We start from the raw sequence: 12288 nt of genomic DNA, 5'->3' as shown, positions 1-12288 counted from the left end.
CTGCTGTTACAGGGAGAGAAGGAGAGAGCTAGTTGCCTTAACAGTGTCTTCTTCTGCAGTCAGTGTCAGTGCATGTAAGTGTTTAGTTTACACAGTTACACACACTGTCACATCACTGCTTTTTTTATTCTTGATGTACACTCACTGTCCAGGTCTTTCATTAACTTATTAGCGGCGCTGCTAAGTTAATGAAATCACTGAACATTAACACACACAGTCACAGTAGTACATTAATTTCTCCTACCCCCCCCCCCATCTAGTTTGTAAATTTGCCTGCTCATCACGTTTGATGAGCAGGCACGTTGATTGCGGTGCTGAACTCGGCGTTGGGCTGTAGCAGCGGCGGCCGGCGGGACTTATGTGGCGGCGTAGCCGGGAAGCTATGCGGGGCGGCCGGCCGCGGCGGGGCTTGTGTGGCGGGCAGCGGGACTTCAGCGGCGGCGGTGAGCGTCAGGACTTCGCGGCGGGACTTCTGCGGCGGGCGGCGGAAGAACTCGACGGGCATTTTGGCTGCAGGTCTGGATCATGGATCCAGTCCCTGCAGCCATTAAGGCAACATGTGTGAGGGCTTTGCCAGTAACAAAAATGGCGCTGCTGTGCAGAGCCATTTTGAAATCCAAGATGGCCGCCGCGAGCCAATCACGGTTCGCCGCGTCATCGCCCCGCCCACCCGGGGCTGGCTTATAGAAGCCAGCACGAGCCCGGAGCAGGCAGTTCGTCGGAGGTGTAGGAGCAGAGAAGAGCTCCAGAAGAAAGAAGTCCTGGTGGGCGGTGGCCATGCAAAAGAGCTTAAAGGCTACCGCCCACCAGGTGAAGACATCAGAAGTCCTGGGTGAGGGCAGCAGCCATGTAAGAGCTTACAACAGGCTGCTGCCACCCAGGTGAAGACATCAGAAGTCCTGGGTGAGGGCAGCAGCCATGTAAGAGCTTACAACAGGCTGCTGCCACCCAGGTGAAGACGTCAGAAGTCCTGGGTGAGGGCAGCAGCCATGTAAGAGCTTACAGGCTGCTGCCACCCAGGTGAAGACGTCAGAAGTCCTGGGTGAGGGCAGCAGCCATGTAAGAGCTTACAGGCTGCTGCCACCCAGGCGAAGTCGGCGGAAGCCCTGGTGTGTCGGCGGCCGCGCAAAAGAGCTATATGGCCGCCGACCCGCCAGGCGAAGACGTCAGAAGCCCTGGTGGGCGCTGTCCCGCCAGGCGAAGTCGGCGGAAGCCCTGGTGTGTCGGCGGCCACGCAAAAGAGCTATATGGCCGCCGACCCGCCAGGCGAAGACGTCAGAAGCCCTGGTGGGCGCTGTCCCGCCAGGCGAAGTCGGCGGAAGCCCTGGTGTGTCGGCGGCCACGCAAAAGAGCAATATGGCCGCCGACCCGCCAGGCGAAGACGGCAGAAGCCCTGGTGGGCGCTGTCCCGCCAGGCGAAGTCGGCGGAAGCCCTGGGGGTTCGGCGGCCGTGCAAAAGCGCTATACGGCCGCCGACCCGCCAGGCGAAGACAGCGGAAGCCCTGGGAGTCGCTGTCCTGCCAGGCGAAGACGGCAGAAGCCCTGGTGGGTGCTGTCCCGCCAGGCGAAGTCGGCGGAAGCCCTGGTGTGTCGGCGGCCACGCAAAAGAGCTATATGGCCGCCGACCCGCCAGGCGAAGATGGCGGAAGCCCTGGTGTGCGCTGTCCCACCAGGCGAAGACGGCGAAAGCCCTGGGGGTTCGGCGGCCGTGCAAAAGCGCTATATGGCCGCCGACCCGCCAGGCGAAGACGGCAGAAGCCCTGGTGGGCGCTGTCCCACCAGGCGAAGTCGGCGGAAGCCCTGGTGTGTCGGCGGAAGCCCTGGTGTGTCGGCGGCCACGCAAAAGAGCTATATGGCCGCCGACCCGCCAGGCAAAGCTGCAGATAAATAAAATATTTTAAAAAGCCAGTGTATTGTTTTTATTTCAATATTTCCATTACAGGGGGACTATAGGTACCAGCGGGCCTTTAATGCCTTGCATGCTGGTACTTGTGGTTCTCCAAGTACCAGCATGAGTGGCAGGCTTGCTGGGACTTGTAGTCCCATTGTAAAGGACAATATTGCTTTTACATAAGCTATCAACCCTGCACCCACCGCCAAGGGGTGTGGGGGATAGCACCGGGCTTCAGCAAAGGCCTGGGGTAACCTGGAGAGGGGGACCCCTGTATTGTGGGGTCCCTACTTCACTAGGAACCTGTGGCCTTTGCTGACTAGTTAGGGGGGTTTGAATGCTTTGGCCACGGGACCCCGTAAAGTGTGTCCCCTGGCTGTGGCATTACCCTCCCTTACTGGAGGAGCCTGGTGCTGGTTCTAAAAATATGGGGGATCCATACAATTTCCCCCCCCCATATTTTTTAGAATCAGGCTGGCTCCTAGGGCTCGGTGCTGGTCCATTAAATAGGGGGGACCCCTACATATTTTTTTTCCCTTTAATTCAGTTTTCACCTGGACGGTGTGCATAGCGAAAATGTGTATTCGGTGTACATAGCAGCGGCACTCTCAGGTCATTATCATACAAGTGAACCACTAACTCTCACTGTTGCAACAGTTTTGTTTTATTTCAACTGTCGTCAGGCTCAAAAATGCCTGACGTTTGAAATAAACCAAAACGTTGCATCAATGAGATGTTAGCCAGTTCACTTGTATGATAATGACCTGAGAGTGCCGTGGCTAGGTACACTGAATATAAAATTATATATACAGGTTGAGTATCCCATATCCATATATTCCGAAATACGGAATATTCCGAAATACGGACTTTTTTGAGTGAGAGTGAGATAGTGAAACCTTTGTTTTTTGATGTCTCAATGTACACAAACTTTGTTTAATACACAGTTATTAAAAATATTGTATTAAATGACCTTCAGGCTGTGTGTATAAGGTGTATATGAAACATAAATGAATTGTGTGAATGTACACACACTTTGTTTAATGCACAAAGTTATAAAAAATATTGGCTAAAATGACCTTCAGGCTGTGTGTATAAGGTGTATATGTAACATAAATGCATTCTGTGCTTAGATTTAGGTCCCATCACCATGATATCTCACTATGGTATGCAATTATTCCAAAATACGGAAAAATCCCATATCCAAAGTACCTCTGGTCCCAAGCATTTTGGATAAGGGAGACTCAACCTGTATATGTATATGTACAAAAGAACCAACACTTATCCCTCAAGTACAGTTTGCCCCGGTGCCCTCTGATATTAACAGAATTCCATTCGCACAAAACAGCGGCACTCGGAGAAGTCCATAAGTGAAAACAGTATATATGAACCGAAAACCAACGTTTCGGTGGTCTCTGGCCCCTTTGTCAAGGTGAATAAGAACAATTAAAACATTTACATACCTTTCTGTAAAGAAGAAGCCAGCCAGTGTCTTGCGTCAATCCTTCAGTGCAGCCGCCCGTGCGACCGGAAATGGAACGGGCTGCTGCACTGACGGATGGACGCAAGACACTGGCTGGCTTCTTCTTTACAGAAAGGTATGTAAATGTTTTAATTGTTCTTATTACCTTGACAAATGGGCCAGAGACCACCGAAACGTTGGTTTTCGGTTCATAACTAAATACCATTTTAACTTCTGTACGTCTCAGAGTGCCGCTGTTTTGTGCAAGTGGAATTGTGTGTGTGTATGTATATATATATATATATATATATATATATATATATATATATATATATATATATATATATATATATATATATTTATATATACATATACACACATGCTATATATATATATATTTATATATACATATACACACATGATATATATATATATATATATATATATATATATATATGTATATATATATATGTATACACACATACTGTAGATTAATTTTCCAATGTCTTCAACAACAGATATATCCGCAGATTGATCTGCAGATATATCTTTAGGTGTATATCCACCTTAACACTTTTATTTCATAAAACGTGCATCCACCCACTGCCATCCTGGGGTGCGGGGCATAGCACAGGACTGAAAGGTTATTGCTTGGGAGGTGGGGATCCTATGTTGAGTCCCCACTTTTCCAGGAAATTCCAGCCCTTGCAACTAGTTTGGGTCTGGTTAATGTAATAGTAAGGGACGTCTATGCTGTGTGTTCCCACTGCTATGGCATTATCAACATGGCTGGTTCATTAGGAAAAATGGGATACCCCATGTTGCCTCCCCCCCACACCCACACACACACACACACACACACACACACACTTTGCTGACTGACTTAGTAGTATTCAAAATCATACCATTTTAGTTAAAACCAGATAGGGGTCCAATCCAATTAGGTGCAAGTATGCAAATCATTTTCAGCTTTCACTTGAATATATGCTCACCTGCAGCTCGGGTTTGCAAACTATGCCAAATACGATGTGAGAAAAGTGGGGAGACTTTCATAGACTCCAAAAAGGTGGAATCATAGAGAAGGATTTAAGTGGGGATAAGGAAAGTACTGGATACTTTTAAAAGGTGTCAAATGTGTAGGTTTTTGCATTTGTTTCTTTAAATTAAAGAAATCTAACACAAATGAATTTCATTTAAATATAAAGGAATTAAATGGAAATGCCAAAAGAAAAGGAAAAAAGCTTTTGGGGTAGTTTGAGGTGACTTTAAAAGATATTTTTCTATTTATTTTATTTAATACTTTTCATGAAATTGTGGGTGCATGATTTAACGAATAAGGGTTTGAGGCCATGTTATTATTCTAAAAAATGTCATGTTATTATTGGCTCAGTTAAGCTAATTTAAACATTTCCAAAATGCCTAACTAGTCATGGGGATAGGGGGGTGTCAAAGAGGTTCTGAAGCAAGTCCAGACATTTTTAACATAAAAATAAAGATTTCACACCTCAGGGTAGTGAACAAAAAAAATGTGAGTTTACTCTGATTAAGTGCGAAGTTCCTAATTGGATTGCAAAATTAATTTACAGTGCAAATTTTCAGAGAAAATCGCACTCATACAATGCTACCTGCACGTACTTGGATTGACCCCATAGATGTATGTGTGCGTACATGTGATTTTTTCATATTTATTTTTTTTGGTCAGGATATATTGTATATATTTTATTTATATAACTTTCTAGTAAATCATGTGTCCTACATCAGCGCTCTCTCTTTTTTGTTAGATTTGATAGCTGACTTCAAGCTAGTTTGAAAAAATGGAAAACGACATCATAGCAAACCTTAAACAGTTTTCCAAGTTGGACTTTCAGGCAAAGCGGGGACTAATAACTAATGGAAGACCAATGCCTGAGCTTAAGGGCCTTCTTCAAACGGCAGGACGGAAGAAAATTACACGGACATTCCAAGTGGAGTGGTACCAACGAAAAGACTGGTTGTGTGGCTGTGCTACGAGGAATCGCCTGTACTGCTTTCCCTGCCTTCTGTTTACCACCGTCGACAATGTTTGGACTAACACAGGATTTTGTGACTTGAAAAATCTGCCAAGGAGCCTCAGCAAGCATGAAAAGTCAGTAATTCATATCCAAAGCCAAATTACTTTAAAGACTTTTGGAATCACAAGGATAGATCTGGCTTTGAGTGAACAGCGGAGATTAAATATCAGCATGCATAATACTAAAGTAAAGGAAAACCGGGAGATTTTAAAATCCCTTATTAATGCCACTTGTTTCCTAGCAAAACAGGAGTTAGCATTTCGTGGAAATGATGAGTGCAAGCTCTTCTAATCGTGGCAACTATGTGGAGCTAGTACATGCTTTTGCTGTGGAAAATGAGAAGTTAGCTAAGCATTTGGAGACATCCACTGTGTTTTCTGGTTTATCTAACAGAATCCAGAATGATTTAATTGAAGCAATTGGTGATGTGATCCGAAATGATATGAAAGAGGAGATTACAACAGATGTCACAAGCAAAGCCCAGCTCTCTGTGATTTTGCGTTATGTTACTAAAAGTGAGGTGAAGGAGGCATTTTTGGGTTTCGATGATGTGAGTGAAGATAGACGAGCACCAGCGATAGCTGAATATCTTATGGGAGTGTTAGAGAAATACAACTGTGTTAAAAAGCTGGTATCTCAGACTTATGATGGAGCCTCTGTGATGGCATCAGATCTCAATGGGGTGCAGGCCAAGATTAAAGAGAAGATACCTGAAGCGATGTTTATCCATTGTTATGCGCACAAATTAAATCTGGTTCTTTTGCATTCAGCAAAATGTATGCCTCAGTGTAACACTTTTTTTTTAAAACACTTGAGGGACTTTCAGGATTTTTCAATAAGTCGACCAAGCGCACTCACCTACTTGATGATGTTGTGAAGCGACGTTTGCCAAGAGCAGCGCCCACGAGATGGAGCTCAAATTCCAGACTAGTGCAGACAATAAGCATGTTCCAATCTGATATACGTGCTATGTTTAAGATTATGAAAGAAAATCCTCGAGACTGGGACAATGACACCCTATACATGGCCAATGGATATGATCTCTGGCTGTCAAAAGCATCCACATGCTTCTTCATTATGGCATATGAGGGCATTTTCAATGAAACTGATGCACTCTTTCGTGTGCTGCAGAATAAAATAATGGACATTGGATTCTGCGGTGCACGAATCCGTGACACGATGGGAGCAGTAGAACGCCAGAGACAAGAGTTTGATAGTTTTTATAGCCGATTTGAGCAGAAATGTGTCACCCTTTGCCTGACAGACAATGCCCGAAGCAACCAGGTGATGAGAGGAAAAGAATGTTTTATAACATTCTAGACAATGTCAGTGTTCAAATGAAAGCTAGGTTTGACCATTTCGCTGAGCTAAGTTTCCTAGGTTTGGTTGATTGCACAAAATTTTATGATATGTCCCAACATTTTGACGACACCAAACTGCAGTCTCTATCAAAATATGCAAAATACTTTGACTTTGTTAGACTAAAGACTGATCTTAGTGGCTTGTATAGCTCAGAAATGGTGAGGAACGAATGCAAATCACCCACACAGCTCCTCAGCTTTGTGACCGAGAATAATCTCGTGCAAACAGTTCCCGAAGCAACAAAATTACTCCAACTGGTGCTTACTATACCAGCAACAACAGCGTCTGTTGAAAAGTCATTCTCTGCTTTGAAACGACTCAAAACATACACCAGGAATAAGACTGATCAAGGGCGACTTTCATCCCTGGCAATCATCTCTATTGAGACGAAGAGACTTTTAAAACTCAAAGAAAATAGAGAGGACTTCTACAGCAAAGTCACTGATAGCTTTGTCCAGAAGGATAGGCGAATGGACTTCATTTACAAGTAAAGGTCAGGCCATACAATGTATGTTTTCATTTGAAAGACTTTGAATAGTGGAACTGCATTTCTAAAGCTGTATGCTCGTTTAAATATGTGTTACTGTTTTTTTTCAACTGGAATAAATTAGATTCTTTGCAGGACTATAACCACCTATTGCAAAAATCAATAAATCTTGAGTTGTTCAAATACAGGTGAATGTATTTCTAGTTATTGTGCTGTTGGCTTTCAGTATTCCTGTGCTGTAAATCCTATTTAGATACAGGAAAATGTATGTACCTAGGCAACCTGCCAATCGAATGGTGGAGTTAAGGTACCTCTTTCGGGTCCATAGTATATACGTGTGTAAATCTGGCTCTGGTACCATCCAGTGCCTCACCAGCAACTGACCTCACCGCACGCCACTGCCTTCAGGTGATATCTCAGGGGTACAAATTAGAATTCGAGACGTCTCCCCCTCGCCGTTTCCTAAAGTCGGCTTTACCGATGTCTCCTTCTGACAGGGAGACCGTTTTGGAAGCCATTCACAAGCTGTATTCCCAGCAGGTGATAATCAAGATACCCCTCCTGCAACAGGTAACGGGGTATTATTCCACACTGTTGTGGTACCGAAGCCGGACGGCTCGGTGAGACCGATTCTAAATCTAAAATCTTTGAACACTTACGTACAGAGGTTCAAATTCAAGATTGAGTCACTCAGAGCAGTGATTGCGAACCTGGAAGAAGGGGACTACATGATGTCTCGGGACATCAAGGATGCTTACCTTCATGTCAAAATTTACCCTTCTCACCAAGGGTACCTCAGGTTTATGGTACAGAACTGTCACTATCAGTTCAGACGCTGCCGTATGGATGGTACACGGCACCCCGGGTCTTTACCAAGGTAATGGCCGAAATGATGATATTCCTTCGAAGGAAGTGAATTTTAGTTATCCCTTCCTTGGACAATTCCCTGATAAGGGTAAGATCCAGGGAACAGTTGGAGGTCAGTGTAGCACTATCTCAGGTAGTGTTGCGGCAGCACGATTGGATTCTCAATATTCCAAAATCGCACCTGGTTCCGACGACGTGTCTTCTGTTCCTAGGGATGATCCTGGACACAGTCCAGAAAAAGGTGTTTCTCCCGGAGGAGAAAGCCAGGGAGTTATCCGAGCTAGTCAGGAACCTCCTAAAACCGAGCCAAGTCTCAGTGCATCAATGCACAAGGGTTCTGGGTAAAATGGTGGCTTCCCACGAAGCAATCCCATTCGGCAGATTCCACGCAAGAACTTTCCAGTGGGACCTGCTGGACAAATGGTCCGGATCGCATCTTCAGATGCATCAGCGGATAACCCTGTCACCAAGGACAAGGGTGTCCCTCCTGTGGTGGTTGCAGAGTGCTCATCTTCTAGAGGGCCGCAGATTCGGCATTCAGGACTGGGTCCTGGTGACCACGGATGCCAGCCTGCGAGGCTGGGGAGCAGTCACACAGGGAAGGAATATCCAGGGCTTATGGTCAAGCCTGGAGACATCACTTCACATAAATATCCTGAAGCTAAGGGACATTTACAATGCTCTAAGCTTAGCAAGACCTCTGCTTCAAGGTCAGCCGGTGTTGATCCAGTCGGACAACATCACGGCAGTCACCCACGTAAACAGACAGGGTGGCACAAGAAGCAGGAGGGCAATGGCAGAAGCTGCAAGGATTCTTCGCTGGGCGGAAAATCATGTGATAGCACTGTCGGCAGTATTCATTCCGGGAGTGGACAACTGGGAAGCAGACTTCCTCAGCACGACCTCCACCCGGGAGAGTGGGGACTTCACCCAGAAGTCTTCCACATGATTAAAAACTCGACAGGTATTGCGCCAGGTCCAGGGACCCTCAGGCAATAAGCTGTAGACGCTCTGGTAACACCGTGGGTGTACCAGTCAGGGTATGTGTTCCCTCCTCTGCCTCTCATACCCAAGGTACTGAGATTGATAAGATGGAGAGGAGTAAGCACTATATTCGTGGTTCCGGATTGGCCAAGAAGGACTTGGTAACCGGAACTTCAAGAGATGCTCACGGAGGATCCGTGGCCTCTACCTCTAAGAAGGGACCTGCTCCAGCAAGGACCCTGTCTGTTCCAAGACTTACCGCGGCTGCGTTTGACGGCATGGCGGTTGAACGCCGGATCCTGAAGGAAAAAAGGCATTCCGGATGAAGTCATCCCTATCCTGATCAAAGCCAGGAAGGATGTAACCGCAAAAACATTATCACCGCAATTGGCGAAAATATGTTGCGTGGTGCGAGGCTAGTAAGGCCCGACGGAGGAAATTCAACTGGGTCGATTCCTATATTTCCTGCAAACAGGAGTGTCTATGGGCCTGAAATTGGGGTCCATTAAGGTTCAAATTTCGGCCCTGTCAATTTTCTTCCAAAAAGAACTAGCTTCAGTCCCTGAAGTTCAGACGTTTGTAAAAGGGGTACTGCATATACAGCCTCCTTTTGTGCCTCCAGTGGCAATTTGGGATCTCAATGTAGTTTTGGGTTCCAAAAGTCACATTGGTTTGAACCACTTAAATCTGTGGAGTTAAAATATCTCACATGGAAAGTGGTCATGCTGTTGGCCCTGGCCTGGGCCAGGCGCGTGTCAGAATTGGCGGCTTTATCCTGAAAAAGCCCTTATCTGATTTTCCATTCGGACAGGGCGGAATTGAGGACTCGTCCTCAGTTTCTCCCCAAGGTGGTTTCAGCGTCTCACCTGAACCAACCTATTGGTGGTGCCTGCGGCTACTAGGGACTTGGAGGCCTCCAAGTTGCTAGACGTTGTCAGTGCCCTGAAAATATGTTTCCAGGACGGCTGGAGTCAGGAAATCTGACTCGCTGTTTATCCTGTGTGCACCCAACAAGCTGGGTGCTCCTGCTTCTAAGCAGACTATTGCTCGTTGGATTTGTAGTACAATTCAGCTTGCACATTCTGTGGCAGGCCTGCCACAGCCAAAAATCTGTAAATGCCCACTCCACAAGGAAGGTGGGCTCATCTTGGGCGGCTGCCCGAGGGGTCTCGGCTTTACAACTTTGCCGAGCAGCTACTTGGTCAGGAGCAAATACGTTTGTAAAATTCTACAAAATTGATATCCTGGCTGAGGAGGACCTGGAGTTCTCTCATTCGGTGCTGCAGAGTCATCCGCACTCTCCCGCCCGTTTGGGAGCTTTGGTATAATCCCCATGGTCCTTACGGAGTCCCCAGCATCCACTTAGGACGTTAGAGAAAATAAGAATTTACTTACCGATAATTCTATTTCTCATAGTCCGTAGTGGATGCTGGGCGGGCGCCTATCCCAAGTGCGGATTGTCTGCAATACTTGTACATAGTTATTGTTACAAAAATCGGGTTATTATTGTTGTGAGCCATCTTTCAGAGGCTCCTCTGTTATCATGCTGTTAACTGGGTTCAGATCACAGGTTATACGGTGTGATTGGTGTGGCTGGTATGAGTCAAAATCCTTCCTTATTGTGTACGCTCGTCCGGGCACAGTATCCTAACTGAGGCTTGGAGGAGGGTCATAGGGGGAGGAGCCAGTGCACACCAGATAGTCCTAAAGCTTTCTTTAGATGTGCCCAGTCTCTTGCGGAGCCGCTATTCCCCATGGTCCTTACGGAGTCCCCAGCATCCACTACGGACTACGAGAAATAGAATTATCGGTAAGTAAATTCTTATTATTATAATGATTACAATGTGAACTTAAACTTTGACAGCAGTTTGGTCACTAAAATCAGGGTATGTATGTAAGAGCCAATACCGTGTAAATTAAACAAGTTTGATTTCTTTTTCTCTTGTCAAATTCGGTTGTTTCTAGGTGGTGGTTGTACTTTGATTACTTTAAAAACAATAAGCTATTCTAATAGTCTAAAGTTCACAGTTGCTACAATTATTATTCTATTTCTCTACACAGGTTTGAGTAACAGTGATAAATCGGGAGAATCGCAGGATTCACCATCACAGTGCGCATGATGACTCCTCAAATTTCATTAATGTTCTATGAAAAAAAAAGTGAGAAATGTTGCCTTTTCAATGGACAATGATTCAGTTTTCCTGTTTATGGAAGAGCCTAAAACACAAAGCATTAGATCCAAAACTGTACTATAAGAAAATGATCCTAGTAGGAAATTATTCCATGGCCGTTGCATTTATTCAGTGTGGGTTAGCCTGCACAATGGTAAAATCTATTGTACACATATTTAAGAGAATTGTTTCCAGTATGCTAACTGTTTATTTGCTGGGACCATATACCTGCCTTATGTAACACTTTGTTTTAAACAAAAAAGTATTACATATGATTTTGTAACTTAAAGTATTATATTGCCTTAATGTCTTTTAACCCTGTTACACGCTGCTTGTAGATCTGTTAATATAGTGAGACTTTTATGATAGTTTACAGTCTACTTTTTTGCTAACTTTTGATTATATATTGTATGCATTTTTTCTATTTGTACAGGGCGAGCAGGTATATATGACTTATTGCAGTCAAAATATATTAACAGAAGATGTAAGAAATCTCAGCATGGTATTAACTTGTTTATACAGTATGTAAATTATTGGCCCTGACCATTTTTTTTATTTTAATCATTCAAGCTGGATAATAGAAACCAGCATATCAGGTTAACAGATAAGATTGTAATACAGTTTGTAAATTGTAAGCTAAAGGTTATTTTTATAATATACACTTTCATTGTCAAAACTAATTTTGTCTTGTTTTTACTTGGTGATGGATAAAGCTCTTTAGAATAATATAGGGCATTAAAATACACGTGATGGATACAAATGTTTCAATTAAACAGCCACTTTTTTAAGACAGTAGCATATTTCTTTTTAAACAAAAAAAACCCTTTTCCTGGCAAGTTATTACCACAGACACATTCCTTAAACCATACGCAAGGCATACCAATACCAATCACGTATATCAGTTTACACTCTAATTTCCTTACCACAGAACAAACTTACACTTCTGCAGCAACACCAAACACTTTTTTTGTATAAAGAATATGTGGTAGGCTACATTTGTATTGCAGATCATAGAC

The 12288-nt window shown here is 44.6% G+C and overlaps 1 protein-coding gene across 5 annotated transcripts in view; it reads left to right on the top strand.

Annotated features, from left to right (window-relative positions):
• Positions 1 to 11952, top strand: part of PTPN12 (protein tyrosine phosphatase non-receptor type 12) — a 257987-nt gene extending 246035 nt beyond the window's left edge. For all 5 annotated transcript variants that reach the window (XM_063926980.1, XM_063926978.1, XM_063926977.1 and 2 more), the window contains one exon: positions 11163 to 11952. In XM_063926980.1, coding sequence (XP_063783050.1) covers positions 11163 to 11221 — 59 coding nt within the window. In that variant the 3' untranslated portion in view covers positions 11222 to 11952. The remainder of the gene's footprint in view (positions 1 to 11162) is intronic.
• Positions 11953 to 12288: the final 336 nt, after the last annotated feature.

This window comes from Pseudophryne corroboree, chromosome 6 (assembly GCF_028390025.1).
Source record: "Pseudophryne corroboree isolate aPseCor3 chromosome 6, aPseCor3.hap2, whole genome shotgun sequence".
Classification (NCBI taxonomy): Eukaryota; Metazoa; Chordata; class Amphibia; order Anura; family Myobatrachidae; genus Pseudophryne; species Pseudophryne corroboree.
Note: the sequence above shows the minus strand (reverse complement) of the source record. Positions and strands in the feature narration are given on the sequence as shown.